The sequence below is a fragment of the Emys orbicularis genome, chromosome 6 (assembly GCF_028017835.1).
Source record: "Emys orbicularis isolate rEmyOrb1 chromosome 6, rEmyOrb1.hap1, whole genome shotgun sequence".
Taxonomy (NCBI): domain Eukaryota; kingdom Metazoa; phylum Chordata; order Testudines; family Emydidae; genus Emys; species Emys orbicularis.
The window spans coordinates 77,955,094-77,976,979 of NC_088688.1; the positions used below are offsets into that span (position 1 = coordinate 77,955,094).

Consider the following 21,886-nt stretch of genomic DNA (forward strand, 5'->3'; position numbering starts at 1 on the left):
GTTGAAATTTGAAGGAAGCTCACCTTTATTTTTTAAAACAGTTAAATACTGAAAAACGTTAGGTTGTTCTTCAAATGCTTGCTCATGTCGATTCCATTCTAGATATGTGCGCACTTAGTTGCATAGTTGTCGGAGACTTTTGCTGTGGCGCCCTCTGGAGTGCTGCGCTCATGTTCCTTCTTACCTCCCACAAGTGTTCAGCGGTTTCCTTTCTTCACTTCGTGTATTAGAACTGTAAATAGTTTTGTTTACTGTAGTTAGTTAGTAATTAGTTAGTAATTTAGGGTCCTGGTGGGGACTTTGCCCCAGGTAGGGCATGCCCCAGTCTCCGGGTTTTAAGCCCTGTGCTGACTGTAATAGGCCTATGCCTGTTAGTGACCCCCATGGCAGCTGTCTGAAGTGCTAGGGGCAATCTCATGTAAAAGAAAAGTGTTGCATCTGTAAGAACTTTCATCGTAGGACACAGAAAGAGCGTGACAACGATTTGAGAGCCCTCCTCTTGGAGGCTGCTCTCCACCCAGCCTTGGAGCCATCTCAGCTGGACGCAACTCCCAGCACTTCGGTCTCAGTGCATATTGCACCCCCGGCACCAGGCTCTACTCAGCACTGTTACCCTTCAGCAGTACCCAAAAAGAATTCGAAGAAGTGGGACGCAGCACCGAGCAAGAAGGACCAAGGAGCATCAGGAAAGGACCCTGTTCAGGCTTCCCGCCCACCCCAGAGCCACATGGGGATACATCCCCTAGGGGACCTCCTATCCACCACCAACTCCAGGGAGTAGTAGGGGACCCAAACTTACGGCGGAGTCTGCGTCTTCCCAGTGCTCAGAGAGTAAAAGACTCTCCAGCGCAGCCAGCACCACGTGCTGCGATGGACCCAGCAAAGGCTCCCTACGAGGGCAAGCCAGCTGTGAAAGCTTCCCAGATGGTGAGTGAATGCCGCCAGTCTCTGGAGCCGAGGCAGAGCTCTTTGTCACCGCGCCCAGGTCGCCTCAGGTCGCTGGCACCGCGCTCCCAGTCTCTGCCCTCTTGTCGAGACTCACCCACAGGGAGGCGCTGGTCACTGTAGGTTGGCACTGGTCTTCCTCCCGCTGACCCTTTCTACAACGTCAATCACCGTAACCTAGATCCTAGGAACGTTCCCTAACATGGTGCCGTTCCCCCTGCTCCCAGCACCGATCCGCCTATTCAAGGCGCCGTTCACCCATGGTGACAGCTGCCAGACTCAGGCGTTGATGGTCCCGCCATGGTCACAGGAGGCAGGATTCCTCCAGCATGGAGGGGGAGTTCAGCTCCTCGCCAAAACAACAGCATGGTGACTGGGCTCCTGAGGCTGCATCCATCTCCGTGATGCCATCCTGGCAGCAGGCCAGTGGCCAGCGGGTATGCCAATGCCTCCTTCACACCAATTTCAGTTGCCGCTTCAGACAATCATCAGACAGCCCCGTCTCGGTGCGCAAAGTGCAAACGGATGCCGTGGTGGGTGGAAGGGCAGGTGCCCACCCCTAGACCCTTCTCCCCCCGGGGGATGATGCCCCAGGCCCTCTCCTGATCCAGATGAGGCTCTGTCGGGGCCCTCTCGCACTACCTCACCGGACGATTTTAAGGAGCACCAAGCCCTGCTCCAAAGGATGGCCATAACTTAAGCCTAGAGGTGGAAGAGATGGTGGAACAATCAGACACTTCGTTTAACGTGCTTGTGATGGGTTGGGCCCCCCATCTGGTGTGCCACCTGTGGTGCTGGGGTCCCACTGAGCCTGCCCATTCCACCAGTCTGGGTTCCCTCATCCTGTCCTGCTGCACGTACACGTACAGGTAGGGACGCACCCAGCTGTAGAATCACACAGTTTGCAATCGTAACTGTTGTTCTTCGAGATGTGTTGCTCATGTCCTTTCCATTACCCGCCCTCCTACCCCTCTGTTGGAGTTGCTGGCAAGAAGGAACTGAGAGGGCATAGCGCCGGTGGCACCTGATATACGAACACATGAGCTCAGCATCCAGAGGGCGCCACAACCAACCCTACGGATACTGTTAAGGCAAAAGTCTCTGACAACTGTGCACGTGACCATGCACACACCTAGAATGGAATGAACATGAGCAACACATCTCGAAGAACAACAGTTACGAAAGGTAGGTAATCGTAATTTTTCTCCTCCAGAATATCTAATGATAGAGAATTTTTAATTGTTATTTCAATTTTTTTTTAACAGGAGCATGCAGCCAGCAAGAATTCTATAAACTACAGCTTTTTTGCTGCATCCCTAACATAATCTGAAATAGAAATTTTCTGCAGAGTGAATGGTGACAGCTAAATTTTAGCAGGAAAGTAAATTGAGTCAGCGTTGATACTGAAATCAGCTATGTGTTGAATCATCAGTTTAAATGTAGGTTGCTATATTTTGTCTGCAGAAAATCTTCATTTTAGTTCACATAAGAGTGCTAAGCGCAGTAAGAAACTTCTCTGTTCTTTTGAGATTCCTGATTGATTACTGTGTGTTACGTCCCACTGCTATCACATTAATTTCAAGTAACACTGAACATTCATTGATCCTAAGCGGTGTGCTTCAATAAAGTTTTTATATAGGTGTATATATAACATGAGTGCATATGTGTACACTCCAAATACTATTGTAAAGTCACCTTTTTATATGTAATTTCCATGTAGGAAACAGGGAGTTTGAAAACAAAAATGTTAGATGTTACTAAAGGGTTTGGGCAAGTCGACCCATTAATTATGATTATGGTTTTGTATTTTTTAAAGAACTCAAAAACCTTTTGGACATGTCAGCTAGGGAAATTAATATATTTTTGTTGTTTAGTCTTACTTTATAGCTTCACTTCACATTAAAGGCAGCTAGTAATTTGATCTATGAAGGAAAAATCCTTCGCTTCTCTGAAATAATCCAGTCATTCCTCCACTAGTATATGTGAAAAAGGCTGAATCCGTGACCGTCTGTTTTCTTAGTTTTTATAACTTCATTACTGGAAAGCAACCTACTGTACGTTGTTTCAGTTCATTAGTTAACCTCCTGCGTCCTTGCTTCATAAAAGTTTGTGTCAGTTCCTGAAAATGTCAGCTGAATAGCTGATTGATTGTTTCCTTTTCTTCTTGGATTACTAACACTTTATGCACTTGTAAAGATCTTATTAAGCTGTTCATGATTTTTTTGTTCATCATTCACTATTGTGTCCAGTTAGCCAAAAGACCTGCTTCTTACTGCTGGAATTTCATTACATGCAAGAACATAAGAATGGCCATACTGCGTCATACCAATGGTCCATCTAACCCAGTATCCTGTCTCCCGACAGTGGCTAGTGCCTGATGCTTTAAAGGGAATGAACAGAATAGGCAATAATCAAGTGATCCATCCCCTGTTGTCCCAGCATCTGGCAGTTAGAGGCCTACAAACACCCAGCGCATGGAGTTGCATCCCTGACCATCTTGACTAATAGCAATTGATGAACCTGTCCTTCATGAACTTATTTAATTCTTTTTTTGAATCCAGTTGTAGTTTTGGCCTTCACATCATCTCCTGGCAATGAGTTTCACAGGTTGACTGTGCTTGTGTGAAGTAGTTCTTTTTGTTTGTTATTACTTTCATTGTGTGGCCCCCTGGTTCTTGTGTTATGTGAAGGGGGTAAATAACACTTCACTTTCTCCACACCATGATTTTGTAGACCTATATAATATCCCCCCCCTTAGTAATCTTTTTTTCCCAAACTGAATAGTCCCCGTCTTTTAAACTCTCCTCATATGGAAGCTGTTCTATATACCTATTTTGTTGCCCTTCTCTGTACCTTTTCCATTTCTAATATCTTTTCTGAGATGGGGTGACCAGAACTGTGTGCAGTATTCCAGGTGTGGTCATACCCTGAATTTATATAGTGGCATTAGGATATTTTCTGTCTTATTATCTATCCCTTTCCCAATGGTTCCTAACATTGTTAGCTTTTTTTGACTGCTGTTGTTTTGAGAGAACTAGCCACAAAGGCTCCAAGGTCTCTTTTTCTGAGTGGTAACAGTTAATTTAGACCCCATCGTTTTGTACGTATAGCTGGGATTATGTTTTCCAATGTGCATTACTTTGCATTTATTAACATTGAATTTCATCTGCCATTTTGTTGTCTAATACAGTACTCTGTAACTCTTCACAGTCTGCTTTGGACTTAACTATCTTGAGTAATTTTGTATCATCTGCAAACTTTGCCACTTCACTGTTTACCCCTTTTTCCAGATCATTTGTGAACATGTTGAACAGCACTGGTCCCAGTACAGATCTATTTATCTCTCCATTCTGAAAACTGACCATTTATTCCTACCCTTTGTTTCCTGTCTTTTAACCAGTTCTCAATCCATGAAAGGATCTTCCCTCTTATCCCATGAGAACTTAATTTACGTAAGAGCCTTTGGTGAGGGACCTTGTCAAAGGCTTTCTGGAAATCTAAGTACACTATGTCCACTGGACCCCCTTGTCCACATGTTTGTTGACTCCTTCAAAGAACTCTAATAGATTAGTAAGACATGATTTCCCTTTGCAGAAACCATGTTGACTTTTGCCCAACAATTTATGTTCTTCTATGTGTCTGACAATTTTATTCTTTATTATTGTTTTAACAAATTTGCCCGGTACTGATGTTAGACCAGTGGTTCTCAAACTTTTGTGCTGGTGACCCCTTTCACATAGCAAACCTCTGAGTGCGACCCCCGCCCCATAAATTAAAAACACTTTTTAATATATTTAACACCATTATAAATGCTGGAGGCAAAGCGGGGTTTGGGGTGGAGACTGACAGCTTGCGACCCCCCATGTAATAACCTCGTGACCCCCTGAGGGGTCCTGACCCCCAGTTTGAGAACCCCTGCGTTAGACGTATCAGTCTGGAATTGCCGGGATCACCTCTAAAGCCCTTTTTAAGTATTGGCGTTATATTAGCTATCTTCCAATCACTGGGTACAGAAGCTGATTTAAAGGACAGGTTACAAACCATAGTTAATAGTGCTGCAATTTCACATTTGAGTTCTTTCAGAACTCTTGGGTGAATGCCATCTGGTCCCGGTGACTTGTTACTGTTAAGTTTATGACTTAATTCCAAAACCTCCTCTAATGACACTTCAATCTGTGACAATTCCTCAGATTTGTCACCTACAAAGGACGGCTCAGGTTTGGGAATCTCCCTAACATCCTCAGCCGTGAAGACTGAAGCAAAGAATTCATGTAGTTTCTCCGCAATGACTGTATCGTCGTTAAGTGCTCCTTTTGTATCTCGATCGTCCAGGGGCCCCACTGGTTGTTTAGCAGGCTTCCTGCTTCTGATGTACTTTACAAAATAATTGTTATTACCTTTTGAGTTTTTGGCTAGCTGTTCTTCAAACTCCTTTTTGACTCTTCTTATTACATTTTTACACTTAATTTGGCAGTGTTTATGCTCCTTTCTATTTACCTCACTAGGATTTGACTTCCACTTTTTAAAAGATGCCTTTTTATCTCTCACTGCTTCTTTTACGTGGTTGTTAAGCCACGGTGGCTCTTTTTTAGTTCTTTTACTGTGTTTGTTTTTTTAATTTGTGGTATACATTTAAGTTGGGCCTCTATTGTGGTGTCTTTGAAAAGTGTCCATGCAGCTTGCAGGGATTTCACTCTAGTCACTGTTTAACTAACCTCATTTTAATTTCTGTTTAACTAACCTCATTTTCGCATAGTTCCCCTTTCTGAAATTAAATGCCCTAGTGTTGGGCTGCTGAGGTGTTCTTCCCACCACAGGAATATTAAATGTTATTATATTATGGTCACTATTTCCAAGCGGTCCTGTTATAGTTACCTCTTGGGCCAGATCCTAAACTTCACTCAGGACTAAATCGAGAATTGCCTCTCCCCTTGTGGGTTTCTGTACCAGCTGCTCCAAGAAGCAGTCATTTAAAGTATCGAGAAATTTTGTCTCTGCAATTCGTCCTGAGGTGACGTGTACCCAGTTAATATGGGGATAATAGAAATCCCCCACTATTATTGAGTTCTTTATTTTGATAGCCTCTCTAATCTCCCTTAGCATTTCACCTGTCCTGGTCAGGTGGTCGATAATAGATCCCTACTGTTATATTCCTATTAGAGCATGGAATTACTACCCGTAGAGATTCTATGGAACATGTGGATTAATTTAAGATTTTTACTTCATTTGATTCTACATTATCTTTCACAAATAGTGCCATTGCTTCCCCCCCCACCACACACACAACCTGTTCTGTCCTTCCGCTATATTTTGTACCCCGGAATTATTGTGTCCCATTGATTGTCCTCACTCCACCAGGTTTCTGTGATGCCAATTATATCAATATCCTCCTTTAGCACAAGGCACTCTAGTTCACTCATCTTATTATTTAGACTTCTAGCATTTGTGTACAAGTACTTTAAAAACTTGTCACTGTTTATTTGTCTGCCCTTTTCTGATGTCAGATTCTTTTTTATGTGAATGTTTCTCGTCTGATCTGGCCCTTACATTATCCTCCTCCATCCTCTGCTCCTGACTAAAACCTAGAGAATCTCTATCAATAGACTCTCCTCTAAGAGAAGTCTCTGTCTGATCCACGTGCTCCTCTGCAGCAATCGGCTTTCCCCATCTCTTAGTTTAAAAACTGCTCTGCAACCTTTTTAATGTTTAGTGCCAGCAGTCTGGATCCACTTTGGTTTAGGTGGAGCCCATTCTTCCTGTATAGGCTCCCCCATCCCAAAAGTTTCCCCAGTTCCTAATAAATCTAAACCCCTTCTCCCTACACCATCGTCTCATCCATGCATTGAGACTCTGAAGCTCTGCCTGCCTACCTGGCCCTGCGTGTGGAACTGGGAGCATTTCTGAGAATGCCACCATAAAGGTCCTGGATTTCAGTCTCTTTCCTAGCAGCCTAAATTTGGCCTCCAGGACGTCTCTCCTACCCTTCCCTATGTCATTGGTACCTACATATACCACGACCACCGGCTCCGCCCCAGCGCTACACATAAGTCTATCTAGATGCCTCGAGAGATCCGCAACCTTCGCACCAGGCAGGCAGGTTGGTCACCATACGGTTCTCCTGGTCATCACGAACCCAGCTATCTATGTTTCTAATGATCGAATCTCCCATTACTAACACCTGCCTTTTCCTAATGACTGGAGTTCCCTCCCCCGGAGAGGTAACCTCAGTGCGAGAGGATACCCCAACATCATCTGGAAGGAGAGTCCCAACTATGGGAAGGTTTCCCTCTGCTCCACATTGCAGATGGAATCTTAGGAGAATTTTTCTGCCAAACTCTAACAGTCCTGTACTGAGTCTGTGAAAACTTTAGTTTTCAGAGGCTTATTAAACCGAATGTGGGTGGATTTTCACAAAGACAACAAGTGGCTCCCTTGCCAAATTTCAAATTCCTGCTACTAAGTATGGAGGTGCTAGAGTGTCTCAATTATATGGTTGTAAGGTTTTTATTTTTTTTGGTTTGTTTGTTTGTTTGTTTTTACATTGGGAAAATAACCTCATTCTTGTAAATGGCTGAACCACTTTTGCTTAAACTTTAAAAAAAAAAAAAAAAAAAAAAAAAAAAAGCCTTATATTCCCAGGCATGGGAATTTTTGTCCCAAATGGTTAAAAATTTGACAAAGTTGTAAGCAACTAGTTATAATGAAAAATGTTAAACAACTTCAAGTATTACTACTATCTCTTCCTATCATATACCTGAAGTTTTATACAGTGGCTAATTTCAGAGTTCTCAGGTTTTTGAGTTAGTGTTCCAAGCTCAAGAAGCTTTGACTGAGGCTCAGAGGCTGCTTGTAGGAGAGTGGTCTGTTAGGCAACTAAGTAGGAGTGGAGCAAACCATAACAAGGTGATGAGGAACAGCAGCCCAGATTCTAGACTGATAGCTTTCTTTGGAGAAAGTCATTTGACTAAGTGAGACCAAAATCTCCCTTTTTCAAAATTGTACCCCACTTCTGAGACAGCTACATTCTTGGCCAACACAGTATACAGTTAAAGCTAACGAATTACAACATTTCCGTATAAGATATTGATGAGTGAATGAGGAAAAACTGAATGAAAAAGTACAGGAATTGCCCTACTGAGGAAAAGTCGTAATATTCTCCTTCACCCTCTAGTCATCTACATGGGATGTTTGTTGTCAGGAGCCCATATGCCATGGCAATAGGTACTGTGGAAATAGTACTCCGGGGGGATTCTGCACTACTGCGTGTGTGCATAATTAATGAGTCACGCATATTTTTAATGTTTTGCACCGAAAAAAGCTGCCAAATTGTTGCTGCAATTCCACCGTTTGCCCACCAGAGAGTGCTGTGCCGATAGAACACAGCAGCAGCTCCCAACCATCTAGGGAAGAGAAAGAGCCTGCCTTCTTCGCAGCGCCTGTCAGGCCCAGCTCAGGAGACAGGCTATGGGGAGACAGACAGCGTGGGGTGCTGGTGTCAGACAGGGGCTCATAAGGGCTAATGGAGGAGGACAGACTGGGGCAGGGGCTGAATTGGGAGTGGAGTCACAGGGCCCTGGGGGGGGGGGCGGAGGCCACATGGTGATGGGGGAGGAGGTGCAGAGCTACATAGGGGCTGAGGGGGGCACAGAGACACATGGAGAGGAATTACAGGGAAACATCGGGACGGGGTGGATGAGTGGTGGCACAGACACATGGGGACAGGGGGAAGGATTATAGGGACGGGAGTGGCTGGGTGGGGACACAGAGACACATGGGGGTGGCAGAGGGGGTCACATAGGGACATAGTCACATAGGGACTTCAAGTACACAGAGTCACATAGGGACAGGGGGAAGGGGTGCAGGGCCACATGGGGACGGGGGCAGATGTGCCTGACTGAATGGGAGAGGCTAGGGGTCAGCTAGGGTCTTCATGGGGGAAGCTCCCTAATAATTCCTTCCCGCCCCCCCCAAAAAACCTGTTCCATACTTTTCCCACCCATAGCCAACAACCCTCCAAGTTCACACCCAGGCTCCTTCCCAGCAATTTACTTCCCTCTCCATCAGCTTCTCCATTACCCCTGAATCCCCCAACCCTTTGCACTGCTTCTGAGGGGTGCGGGAAATATGGTTCTGTATTGTAGCTTAAATGAATTGTTACTCAGAGTTCTGTATTAATATGCCTAGTAAGGAATCTATTTGTCAAAAAACATTTCCTGAATCTTTTTTGTTGTCTGTATTGTTACAGACATACTTGCTGACAGGTATTTTGAAATAAATGACCAAAAATAATTAAAACTGTTGTGATTATATTGTGTTACTTTGACAAATAAAATATGCAGAATTTTGCAAAATTTTAAAATATTGTGCGCAGAATTTTTATTTTTTTTGGCGTAGAATTCCCCCAGGAGTAAAATTTTTAAGTAATTAATTCTTCAGATTTGTTCATGTTCTTGCTTTGATTGCTGTCTTTCCATATCTGTAGTCTGTAGGGAAAGGTGCAAGAGCTATGTGGGTGCTCATGCAGTAGAGTTCAGACTAAATCTGGCTGGCCTTAGGAACATTTGGTAAAATTCTTACACTGCATTGTTATCCAACAAGTCTACATCAGTTTCTGAAATCACATAATTTCCCCGAAGTTGGTTGATGACATGCAAGCCATATGTGTTTCTATTACATGTTGTCAAAGAGTGGCATGAGCTAATCCCCATACATAACCCTATCATCTTCCCCAGGTGACCAAATCACAAGTCAGCTGAATCCCACTCCAGGAAAATACTAGGAAGGAAGGCTAAAGATGTGAGTGCATAGTCTACTGAAGAGTTGGATGTACAACTGGAAGCAAACTGAGTACTACTTGCCAGCCACCCAGACAACTGCTTTCAAGTACCTGGCAGTGACAACTGATATGTTGGTTCCAGGGTAGAAGGGATAGATATGTTAGTAGGAGCTCCATCAGCATTAAGGGTTCTTCAGAATGAGTTGTCAACCTTGGTTGTCACGCCTACCTTTCATTCTTTATGGCCATATGGGAAGGAGGTTCTGCAATTCTTTTTTCTTGTAGTATGAAGTCAGAGTGTAGAAAATATCAAAAACCATTGGTCTAGAGGATGACAAGATGAGCGCATGGGCCTGTAGGATTCCCAAGTGATGAGGAACCTTTTGTCCCATGTGGAGCGACGATTCCTAGCTAAATCCTTCCTATTTCTAAAGCTGATAGAGCTACAGAGTTGGGGTCTAAGGTTTTCTGCAAGAGAAAAGGGAAAGGCCACAGCGTGAAAGTTGGAATGTGAGAGTGCCTGCTCACCCATAGCCAGAATGTACTGCCCATTTATGTATTTGAAGAACTGGCCATACATTATTCAGTTCCGCTGATTACCTGAAATGTAGAAATGTGCTGCTACCATATGCCCTTCTTATATTAGTGATGGTTCCCCAGGCTCCTTATCCCCATGTCTCCTTGCCTAGCTAGTACAAGTCCCCCCACCATTTCATCATCCACTCAGTCTTCCCCTACAAGCTTTCAGTCATCCCACCCTGTTTACCCCCAGCTGGCTCTTAGTCTCCTTAGTAGTGGTCCTCAACCAATTTTAGTCCCCCCATCCCAGCTACTCGTTTGATTTGTCTTGCTGTCTCACAGTATGTCTACTGGCCCTCCTCAATATTGTGTGTGAAATGTATTTACCTTCACAACACCCTTGTGAGGTAGGGAAGTATTATCTCCATTTTACCCAGTCCCGGTTTCTCTCCCTTTCAGCCAGACTCCAGACCCAGCCTATACCCTCCATCTTGCCCCCAGGCTCCATGTCCCAATCTGTTCCACCCTCTTCCCATATCAGGCTCTTGGTCTTTCTGCATTCAAGTCAGGTGACTTCCTTCTCAGTGCTTCCTGGGTGCAGCGGAGCAAACATTGAGTATACAGGAGAGAGTCTCCCTATTCTCACTTGCCATGCCTGGCCTCACCCTAGCCTGCAGCACCTGGGAGCAGCCATTGCAAGGAAAGTCCTTCTCATCCCCTGCAACCCTGGACCAGAGCATGCTCAGAGCAGATGGAATCTTTTCATAATTTAGCTATATTGTAGCAAGGCTCTGCTGAGCACATGCATCTGAGATTTTTCGGGGCTTGTAGCTTGTCCAAAATTGAATGGATTTTTATGAGGATGCAAAATATACATCTCATCCACAAAGATCGTTGCCTGGGGAAATTTCAGATCCCTGTTCCAAAACATGGGCGTGCTAGAGTTTCTCAAAGAAAAGGTCTTTTTTTTTTTTTTAACATTGGCAAAACCAATGTATTTTTTCCCCTAATCTCATTCTTGGAAATGGTTGACCCATTTTAGCTGAAACATTTTTAAAAAATCAGCCTTAAGCAGACACCTTGCATAGAAAATTTCAACCCAGATGGTTAAAGATTGGCAAAGTTATAAGCAATTAAAAACAGGGTTTTATAGTAGGAAGCGTGGGGCCACCTTAGCAAGTAGTGCTACCAGCTCTGCCGATAATTCCACAGTAGCTACAGTAATACAACTTGTGAGAGTAATCCAGTAAATGGCACAACAGGGGTGATTTTCCACCTGGCTTGTCTCCCTATATAACCCTTAATCACAAGAGGTTAAGAATCTTCTGAAGTATAAGCTCTTGGGCCATCTTCCTATTCCCGAACCATAATATTGACTTGGCTGGTGATCCCTATCTGTCCCATCTAGTTTCATCCTACCTGCTGTTCTGGGCACTGACTGCATGCTAAGTTTCACCTCTGTGTCCTACAGGCTCCTCCACCATATTATCCCAACTGGAATTGTATCATCATGCAGATACAGCTTTTCTGCCCTCGGCTAGTAGACCTGCCCTTTGCCTTACAGGGTGGGGTCCCCTGATCTGATGTGCACTCTGTCTTCATCTACCCTCAGTCAGCCAACTGCCTGGCAAACTGCCCAAAATAAAATCAGGGAGAAGGCTCTGGAATGGCCTCATTTGCCCTGTTGGTCGCTAGGGAAGTGATAATAGTTGTAGATGATAGTTGGCTAAAAACCAAGCCAGGGATCCTGAAAGCCAGGATGGTCTGGGAAGTTGGGAAGGAGTTTGGGAGAAGATGGGTGTAGAAGGTAAGAGCATACCTATTTAATGGATGGCAGTTAATGCTCCAGGGGAACTTAGAGCAAACACTTTGGGCCTTGCAGCCAACAGTCTTTCCACCCCGGTGAGTGCTTTTTGCAGAATGACCCATCTGGTTCCATCTGGGACAAGGGTGGGGGGCGGCTAAGCAACTCAGAGAGACCCTGTAGACGGCAGAGCTAGGGTAGGACTGCACTGAGTCTCTTGGTATCAGGCAGTATCATACATCAGGCAGAAAACAGGCTTGACTCCTGCAAAGTGCCTGCTCTTGGGTCAACCAGGAACCATTAGAGAGGCCTGCAAGCTTTGTAACAACAGTGACCACTAATCAGGAGGGGACAGCCACAGTATTGCCAGTGCAATCTTGCCTTCTCTGACCTGGAGTCCTGGAGATCAGCTGGCCAATAGTGAAGGTGACATTCCAGGAAGCTTCTGAAGTCATATGAAGATTGGCAGATGCCCTGGCTGCCTCCTCTACAGCTTCTAAATATACTGCTAGGTAGTGGGAAATCAACAGAGCCTTGGCTCCCTATTTTCTCACCTGCTGCTCTTGCCAAATGGCCAGAACAGTTTCTTCCTTAATATCGTCATGTTCTTGCTTTGTCTTAGTGATTGTATCAAAGAAAGCTGAGATCTGGGGCTATCAGTCCTAAATACTGTGGTGCTGCACTTAGGCTATGTCTACACTACAGACTTTACCACTCTCCCGCTGACATAGTGCTATCCACAATAGTGCTTTTGTCGGTGAAACTTATGTTGGTCAAGGGTTTGGCCTGGTCTACACTACGAGTTTAGGTCGACTTTAGCCGCGTTAATTCGAATTTAGCCTGGACACGTTCACACGACGAAGCCCTTTCTTTCGACTTAAAGGGCCCTTTAAACCGGTTTCTTTACACCACCTCCGACGAGGGGATTAGCGATAAAATCGGCCTTAGGGGGTCGGAATTGGGTTAGTGTGGACGGAATTCGACGTTATTGGCCTCCGGGAGCTATCCCACAGTGCTTCATTGTGACCGCTCTGGACAGCACTCTCAACTCAGATGCACTGGCCAGGTAGACAGGAAAAGCCCCGCGAACGTTTGAATTTCATTTCCTGTTTGCTCAGCGTGGAGAGCACAGGTGACCACGCAGAGCTCATCAGCACAGGTAACCGTGATGGAGTCCCAGGATCGCAAAAGAGCTCCAGCCTGGACCGAACGGGAGGTACGGGATCTGCTCGCCATATGGGGAGATGAATCTGTGCTGGCCGAACTCCGAAGCAGTAAACGAAATGGCAAAATATTAGAAAAGGTCTCCAAGGCCATGAAGGACAGAGGCCATAACAGGGACGCACAGCAGTGCCGCGTGAAAATTAAGGAGCTAAGGCAAGCCTACCACAAAGCCAGAGAAGCAAACGGAAGGTCCGGGGCTGAGCCGCAAACATGCCGCTTCTACGCGGAGCTGCATGCCATTCTAGGGGGTGCAGCCACCACTACCCCAACCGTGTGCTATGAGTCCCTCACTGGAGAAACACACAGGGAAGCGGGTTCGGGGGACGAGGAAGATGAGGATGGAGATAATATAGATAGCTCACAGCAGCAAGGAAGCGGAGAAACCGGTTTCCCCAACAGCCAGGATATGTTTATCACCCTGGACCTGGAACCAGTAACCCCCGAACTCACCCAAGACCCTGTGGGCACACAGGGGACCTCTGGTGAGTGTACCTTTGTAAATATTACACATGGTTTAAAAGCAAGCGTGTTTAATGATTAATGATTAATTTGCCCTGGCAATCGCGGCCAGTACAGCTACTGGAAAAGTCTGTTAACGTGTATGGGGATGGAGCGGAAATCCTCCAGGGACATCTCCAGAAAGCTCTCCTTCATGTACTCCCAAAGCCTTTGCAAAAGGTTTCTGGGGAGGGCTGCCTTATCCCGTCCGCCATGGTAGGACACTTTACCACGCCAGGCCAGTAGCACGTATTCTGGAATCATTGCATAACAAAGCATGGCAGCGTATGGTCCCGGTGTTTGCTGGCATGCAGATAACATCCATTCCTTATCGCTCTTTGTTATCCTCAGGAGAGTGATATCATTCACGGTCACCTGGTTGAAATGGGGCGATTTTATTAAGGGGACATTCAGAGGTGCCCCTTCCTGCTCTGCTGAACAGAAATATTCCCCGCTGTTAACCACGCGGTGGGGGGGGAGGGGTGAAGTGACCATCCCAGAGAATTGGGTGTGTGGGGGAGGGGAGTTAGTTGGGTTTGTGCTGCATGTTAACCCTGAAACCGCAGCCCCTCCTTTTACATTGCAAACCCATTTTAAATGGCCAACCCAACGGGTGCTTGGTATGGTTAATGAGAGCAGTACTGTTTTAAACCATCCCCACATGTTAACAATGTTAAAAAAGCCAAAAGACTGTGTCTTACCATGGCTGCCTGCAACCTGAAATCTGTGGCCTGGCACTGCGTGAGTGATCTCTCACACCAAACCTGCAGGCTCTCAATATAAGAGGGAAAATGCGACCTTGTAACGAAAGCACATGTGCTGTGTGATGTGAACAGCAAAATCTAACGTGAAAGAGTGTACCCATTGTTCTCTAAAATGTATCTTTTTTTAACCACCTCTCCCTTCTCCTCCACCAGCTGCAAATGTTTCTCCTTCACAGAGGCTAGTGAATATTCGAAAGCGGAAGCGAAGGATGCGTGATGAAATGTTTACTGAACTACAGACTGCCTCCCACGCTGACAGAGCACAGCAGAATGCATGGAGGCAGTCAATTACTGATTTTAGAAAAGCCCAATATGAGCGAGAGGAGAGGTGGCGTGCTGAATCGCGGGCTGAAGAGGAGAAGTTGCGTGCTGAATCGCGGGCTGAAGAGAGGTGGCGTCAGCTTGCAGACAGAAGGCAAGAGTCGATGCTCCGGCTGCTGGAGCATCAAACTGGTATGCTCCAGCGTATGGTTGAGCTGCAGGAAAGGCAGCAGGAGCAGAGACCGCCGCTACAGCCCCTGTGTAACCAACAGCCCTCCTCCCCAAGTCCCATTGCCTCCTCACCCAGACGCCCAAGAACACGGTGGGGGGGCCTCCGGCCACCCAGTCACTCCACCCTAGATGATTTCCCGAGCAATAAGTTTTAAAGTTTTAAACTGCAATGTGTCCTTTTCCTTCCCTCCTCCCCCACCCATCCCGGGCTACCTTTGCAATTATCCCCCTAGTTGTGTGATGAATTAATAAAGAATGCATGAATGTGAAGTAACAATGACTTTATTGCCTCTGCAAGTGGTGCTTGAAGGGGGGAGGGTAGGGGAGGGTGGGGTGGTTGGTTTACAGGGAAGTAGAGTTAACCGGGTGGGTGGGGGGGCGGAGATTTCATCAAGGAGAAACAAACAGAAGTTTCACACCGTAGCCTGGCCAGTCACAAAACTAGTTTTCAAAGCTTCTCTGATGCGCACCGCGCCCTGCTGTGCTGCTCTAACCGACCTGGTGTCTGACTGCGCGTAATCAGCGGCCAGGCGATTTGCCTCTACCTCCCACCCCGCCATAAATGTCTCCCCCTTACTCTCACAGATATTGTGGAACGCACAGCAAGCAGCAATAACAATGGGGATATTCTTTTTGCTAAGGTCTGAGCGAGTCAGTAAGCTGCGCCAGCGCACTTTTAAACACCCAAATGCACATTCCACCACCATTCGGCACTTGCTCAGCCTGTAGTTGAACAGGTCCTGACTCCTGTCCAGGCTGCCTGTGTACGGCTTCATGAGCCATGGCATTAAGGGGTAGGCTGGGTCCCCAAGGATCACGATAGGCATTTCAACATCCCCAACGGTTATTTTCTGGTCCGGGAAGAAAGTCCCTTCCTCCAGCTTTCGAAACAGAACAGAGTGCCTGAAGACGCGAGCATCATGTACCCTTCCCGGCCAGCCCACGTTGATGTCGGTGAAACGTCCCTTGTGATCCACCAGGGCTTGCAGCAGCATTGAGAAGTACCCCTTGCGGTTTATGTACTCGGTGGCTTGGTGCTCCGGTGCCAAGATAGGGATATGGGTTCCATCTATCGCCCCACCACAGTTTGGGAATCCCATTGCAGCAAAGCCATCCACTATGTCCTGCACGTTTCCCAGAGTCACTACCCTTGATATCACCAGGTCTCTCATTGCCCTGGCAACTTGGATCACAGCAGCCCCCACAGTAGATTTGCCCACTCCAAATTGATTCCCGACTGACCGGTAGCTGTCTGGCGTTGCAAGCTTCCACAGGGCTATCGCCACTCGCTTCTCAACTGTGAGGGCTGCTCTCATCCTGGTATTCTGGCGCTTCAGGGCAGGGGAAAGCAAGTCACAAAGTTCCATGAAAGTGCCCTTACGCATGCGAAAGTTTTGCAGCCACTGGGAATCGTCCCACACCTGCAGCACGATGCGGTCCCACCAGTCTGTGCTTGTTTCCCGGGCCCAGAATCGGCGTTCCACGGCATGAACCTGCCCCAGGAACACCATGATTTCCACATTGCTGGGGCCTGTGCCTTGTGAGAGGTCTAGGTCCATGTCCATTTCCTCATCACTCTCGTCGCCGCGCTGCAATCACCTCCTCCTCGGCTGGTCCTGGTTTTGCTTTGGCATGTCCTGGCTCTGCATGTACTCCAGGACAATGCGCGTGGTGTTCATCGTGCTCATAATTGCCGGGGTGATCTGAGCGGGCTCCATGATCCCAGTGCTAGCTATGGCGTCTGGTCTGAAAAAAGGCGCGAAACTAGTATCTGAAGGACCAGGGGAAGGAGAGAGGGAGGGAGGGGCGAGTGACGACATGGCGTACAGGTACAGGGAATTAAAATCAAGAAAGGTGGCTGTGCATCAGGGAGAAATACAAACAACTGTCACACAGAATGCCCCCTCCCCCCCAGAGATTGAACTCCTAAGCCTGGGTTTAGCAGGCCGTTGATTTGACGGAGGGAGGGGGGAAGGAAATGAATACAGAACAAATCTATTTTTTACATCTTAAGACGACGGTGCAGCATGACTGATAGCCCTCGGCATTTTCTGGGTGCTTGGCAGCAAATACTGGGCGCTTGGCAGTATGATGATGACGGATACCAGTCATAATATACTATTTACTGCCAAAAGGCAAGGGGTTGCTGCTATGTAGCAATGTAGCCCCAAGTCTGCCGGCACCCGGATGACATATGGTGACGGTGAGCTGAGCTGAGCGGGCTCCATGCTTGCCGTGGTATGTTGTCTGCACAGGTAACCCAGGTAAAAAGGCGCGAATCTATTGTCTGCCGTTGCTGTGACGGAGGGGGAGGGGCCTGACGCAATGTACCCAGAACCCCCCGCGGCACTGTTTTGCATCATTCGGGCATTGCGATCTCAACCCATAATTCCAATGGGCGCCGGAGACTGCGGGAACTGTGGGATAGCTACCCATAGTGCAATGCGCCGGAAGTCGACGCTAGCCTCGGTACTGTGGACGCGGTCCGCCGACTTCATGCACTTAGAGCATTTTATGTGGGGACACACACAATCGGCTGCATACAACCGATTTCTATAAAACCGGCTTCTATAAATTCGACCTAATTTTGTAGTGTAGACATACCCTTTGTTTTTACCACACCCCGACCAACAAAAGTTTTGCTGACAAAAGTGCTAGTGTAGACAAAGCCTCGGTCTGCCATTTTTAAGGAGTCAGTCTTGTAGATTGCTTTTCTTGTAGCAGCAGGAGAGTGAGTGCATGGAGCAAAGTTAGTAAATAGAATGATGGTCATGATAGCATCTAAAATGGTAATATATTAATAATGCTAATCTGGATTTTTCAGTATGTTATGCATTTTCAGAATCCTACATGTGCACTTGCATGACTTAAAATACTTTTGTTAATTGCAGGTTGTAAGCTCAACAAATGGAGAATTGAACACAGATGACCCAACTGCAGGCCGTTCGAATGCTCCTATCACAGCCCCTACAGAAGTAGAAGTAATGGATGAAACAAAGTATGTATTGTTCTTATCTATTAAAGTTTAAAAGCCAGTGTTTTGATCCCCAGTACTGAGCTAATCAGCATTTCATTTACCTAGTTACTTATTAAAAGAACCTTGCACACTTGTACTAGGAAGTGGCAAAATACTTCAATATTTTTGAGCTTTAATTATGTGGGCTTCAAATGATTAAATATTAGAATATCGGTTATCCTTAAGGTTGACTCCATTAGTTAAAGTTAAAATAACACAAATTGTTCGCTTTACAGTAGTGAAATCCATACTTGATTTTGACATGCTAGCTAACAGCTTGGTAAGAAATTTTACTGTCTTTTAAAATCACTATACTGAATACATCTCTCGTGAGAATTGTAGACTTTTGCATGGTGTATGGTGTTCTGATTCTCTTTTTTCCTTTATTTTTTTGTGCATAGCTGCCAGAAAGTGTTGAACATGTGGTGAGTTCCAAAGTGTAGGCAGGCAAAAATAGCTCCATTGGCTTTGTTCTCATTGCGTGGCTTAAAACTTTATGGGGGAAAAAAAGGCCTTAAAATGGCAATTACAATTGGAAAACCTATGCAAAAGGATTTGAAGTACATAGTACCATTAGACAGCCTGTCTTCGAGGCAGGAAGAAATACCAGCATGTTAAGGAGCTGTTTTGCCTGCTTCAACTCTTGTTTGTTTCAAGTGGTGTAGTCTGTGTGTATTTTCTCTAATACTTTTAAGAGGACAGTACAATATCAATGTTTTTTTATATATTATTTGCTATGCTGTTTTTGTGGAAAAACATTGATGTTTTCAGATGTTTTCATATTCGGGTAACAATTTAATATCTAGAAAATAACTAATTTATCTGAACTGGCACTAAATACTAGAAGATGTTTGAACTTTGCATATTTTTTTTAAACATAGTACTTACTAAATTATTAGTAATGACAACTTGCTAACTAATTACAAAAACTTAACTGCAGGGTACATAAATCACAGTGAAAAGGAAAAGTATTTGTTGATGTACAGTAACTCCTTACTTAACGTTGTAGTTCTGTTCCTGAAAAATGAAACTTTAAGTGAAACAATGTTAAACTAATCCAATTTTCCCATAAGATTTAATGTAAATGCGGGGGGTCAGGTTCCAAGGAAATTTTTTTGGGGCAGACAAAAGGCATTATATACTGTACAGTACTGTTGGGAAGTGCCCCGGGCTTACCCCACACAGGCACAGCCCGCCCCAGGCAAGGACGCTAGGAAGCACCTTTACAGCAGCAGCGGCAGCTTCCCCGGAGAAGAACAGACTCGGACTTTGCCGGGAATGCTCCAGGCCCGCCTCCTTCCTGTCCCCGCTCCACTCCAGGCCCACCACTTCCCACCCCCACTCCACCTCCTCTCCGGAGCACGCCGCATCCCTCCCCTCCTCCCCAAAGTCCTAAGACTTTCTGGGAGGGAGGAGTGGAGATGCAGCGCTTCCCCGTGCCTGCCCCTCCCTCCCAGAAAGTCCTAAACCCCGCCAAACAGCTGTTTGGTGGTGGGGGAAGCACTGGGAGGGAGGGGGAGGAGGCGGAGAAGCAGAACTTGTGCAATGCTCCCTTGTAAAGTCGCTGCTCTTCCACAGAATCTTACAAGCAGGCAGCCAAATGACGTTATAAGGGAGCATTGCACAACTTTAAACGAGCATGTTCCCTAATTGGGCAGGGACGTAATAGTGAAACAACGTTAAGTGGGACGACATTAAATGAGGAGTTACTGTATAGTATGTGGGAATTAAATACACCTATTTGAATAGTGCAATTTGTAATAAAGAATAAAACAGATTTTCCTTGATTATTAGAAAATAAATATGGGGTTTTAATTGACATTTTTGTATTGCTTTGGAGAACATGATTTCACAACGGTGTGTCCAGCTGGTCATCAGATGGAGACACTCATGCATGAAGGTGTTGGTACATTATTACTAGTGACAATGGAAGTATTACAGTAGTGCCCAGAGGTCAGACACAGTTGCACTGGGGCCCCATTGAGTTAGGATCTCTTAGAAGGAGATACAGTAGTCCCTTCCCCAAAGAGTTTATACTCACATGTATTTCTTCTTTGATGTTAGGACTACCCAAAACATTCATTCAAATAGTGTTATCAAGATGGGAGATATTACGGGGAAGTAGGCCACTTGTAAAGCTTTACAATAAATCTCAACTGAAAACATTTCTTGGATTATACTTGCAGTGGAAAAATCTCTTTTGAAAGTCCATCAGTATATGTTGATGGTATCTGCTGAAATGACTCACTGTACAAATAAATCTGCCTTAGAATATTATTCTTAATGGTCTGTAGTAGTATTTAATCACTGCTATGACCTTGTTTCACCAAAGCACTTTTAAAGACCATAGCTAACTTCAGATTATTTCTGATGTTACAGATTTTCAGGGCAGCTACTTAACGTTCATTATGTAATTTACAAAATGCTACTTGCCTCAATAGTCTACATACTAGATGATTTGTAGATTTGGCTTGACTTATACTAAAGCTGTTGCCAGGTGCTCATGTCTGGAAAAATGATGAAGAATAAGGCCAAAATTTTCAAATGTAGAAGCTTAGAGATAGACAATTAAATCCATATTCAGGCACCTAAAAAAATGAAGTCCAGGCAGTTTTAAGAGATGCTCAGAAACTGCTGCTTCCTTTGATTTATATAGCATTTATCTTCAGCATCTCTGAAAAAAATCACTTATTTAGGTGCCTATCTTTGAATGTTTTGGCCTCATTTTTTTTTGCTGTTGCATCTCATATGCTAAACAAGTGAATCTTAACCTGTCTCTTTACATCTGACTCCTATTAATCTTTTTGATGCATGGGAATCTCACTTTCCCAGAGAGGACAAGTATTTTATTGCCAATGGAATCTAAACCACACCTTCTGCTTCACCATCCTTTTAGAACTGGTTTTATGTTTTCTTAGTAATTAAAGGCAAAAAAAGCTGCTTCAAGCAATAATATACTAGGTGTATGCATTAGGGATCCTTTCAGGTATTAAGTGCTTTATAACTATATATTGCAAGAATCTTAATCAACTACAAAAATAAAATAAAACTTAGTTCATAGGGTGTTGTGATGATTACTTAATGTTCAAACAGCAATGTAAAATGTAAGTAGAACTATATTTTTCATATCTGGACTAAGGACAGACATTATAGGTAACTTTTTTAAGGAAACTTGGTATTTTGTCAAGAAACTAATTACTTTTTGTTCCTTTGCCTAGTCTTTTCTCCCTCTGAAAATATGAACAAAGTTAAAGCTTTCCAGAAATTTTCATTTGTAATATTTTCCCATATTCCAGGAGCATGAATTTAGTATTTGCCCAAAATATCATTAGTCTCTCAGTTTACTGCCAAGACAGAATTTATTTTCGGTTTCAGGGATTTTTTTAGATTGCAGAAAAATTGCTCTCACAGCTAGCTGCCAGTGATTTATGGACACAAGAATAGTTTAGCCAGATGTAGATAAACCACTTCTGTTTCAGGGTTAACCTTCTGAATCTGGTAGCTTGTTTTCCTGTAAGCATCCGATTGCTAGCAAAGGAACACTTTATAATTGCCAGCCCAACAGTATTTTTACTGTGCTTTCTGTGTGTGTATGTAATATATATGTGTGTGTGCGCACACAAAATATACATATATTAAAAATGTACAAATATACACTTCGATATCACAAAACTAATGTGATTGTGTTGGTCATATATTTAAAATCAGCGCAGTATTTACACTCACCCTAATTTTGAAAAATGAAATACTCTAATTTTAAATTACTTTTTTTCTATTATGTATGTGGCTATTTAATTATTTTATAGTGCCATAAGTTTGCATGATGTTTTATAGCTTTAAGACCAGGT

General features: G+C 44.8%; 1 protein-coding gene across 2 annotated transcripts in view; it reads left to right on the forward strand.

Annotated features, from left to right (window-relative positions):
* The window catches only part of CSNK1G3 (casein kinase 1 gamma 3), a 141,765-nt gene that overhangs the window by 108,318 nt on the left and 11,561 nt on the right, over positions 1–21,886 (forward strand). For both annotated transcript variants that reach the window (XM_065406893.1, XM_065406894.1), the window contains 2 exons: positions 17,914–18,020; positions 18,440–18,463. In XM_065406893.1, the coding sequence (XP_065262965.1) occupies positions 17,914–18,020; positions 18,440–18,463 (131 nt within the window). The remainder of the gene's footprint in view (positions 1–17,913; positions 18,021–18,439; positions 18,464–21,886) is intronic.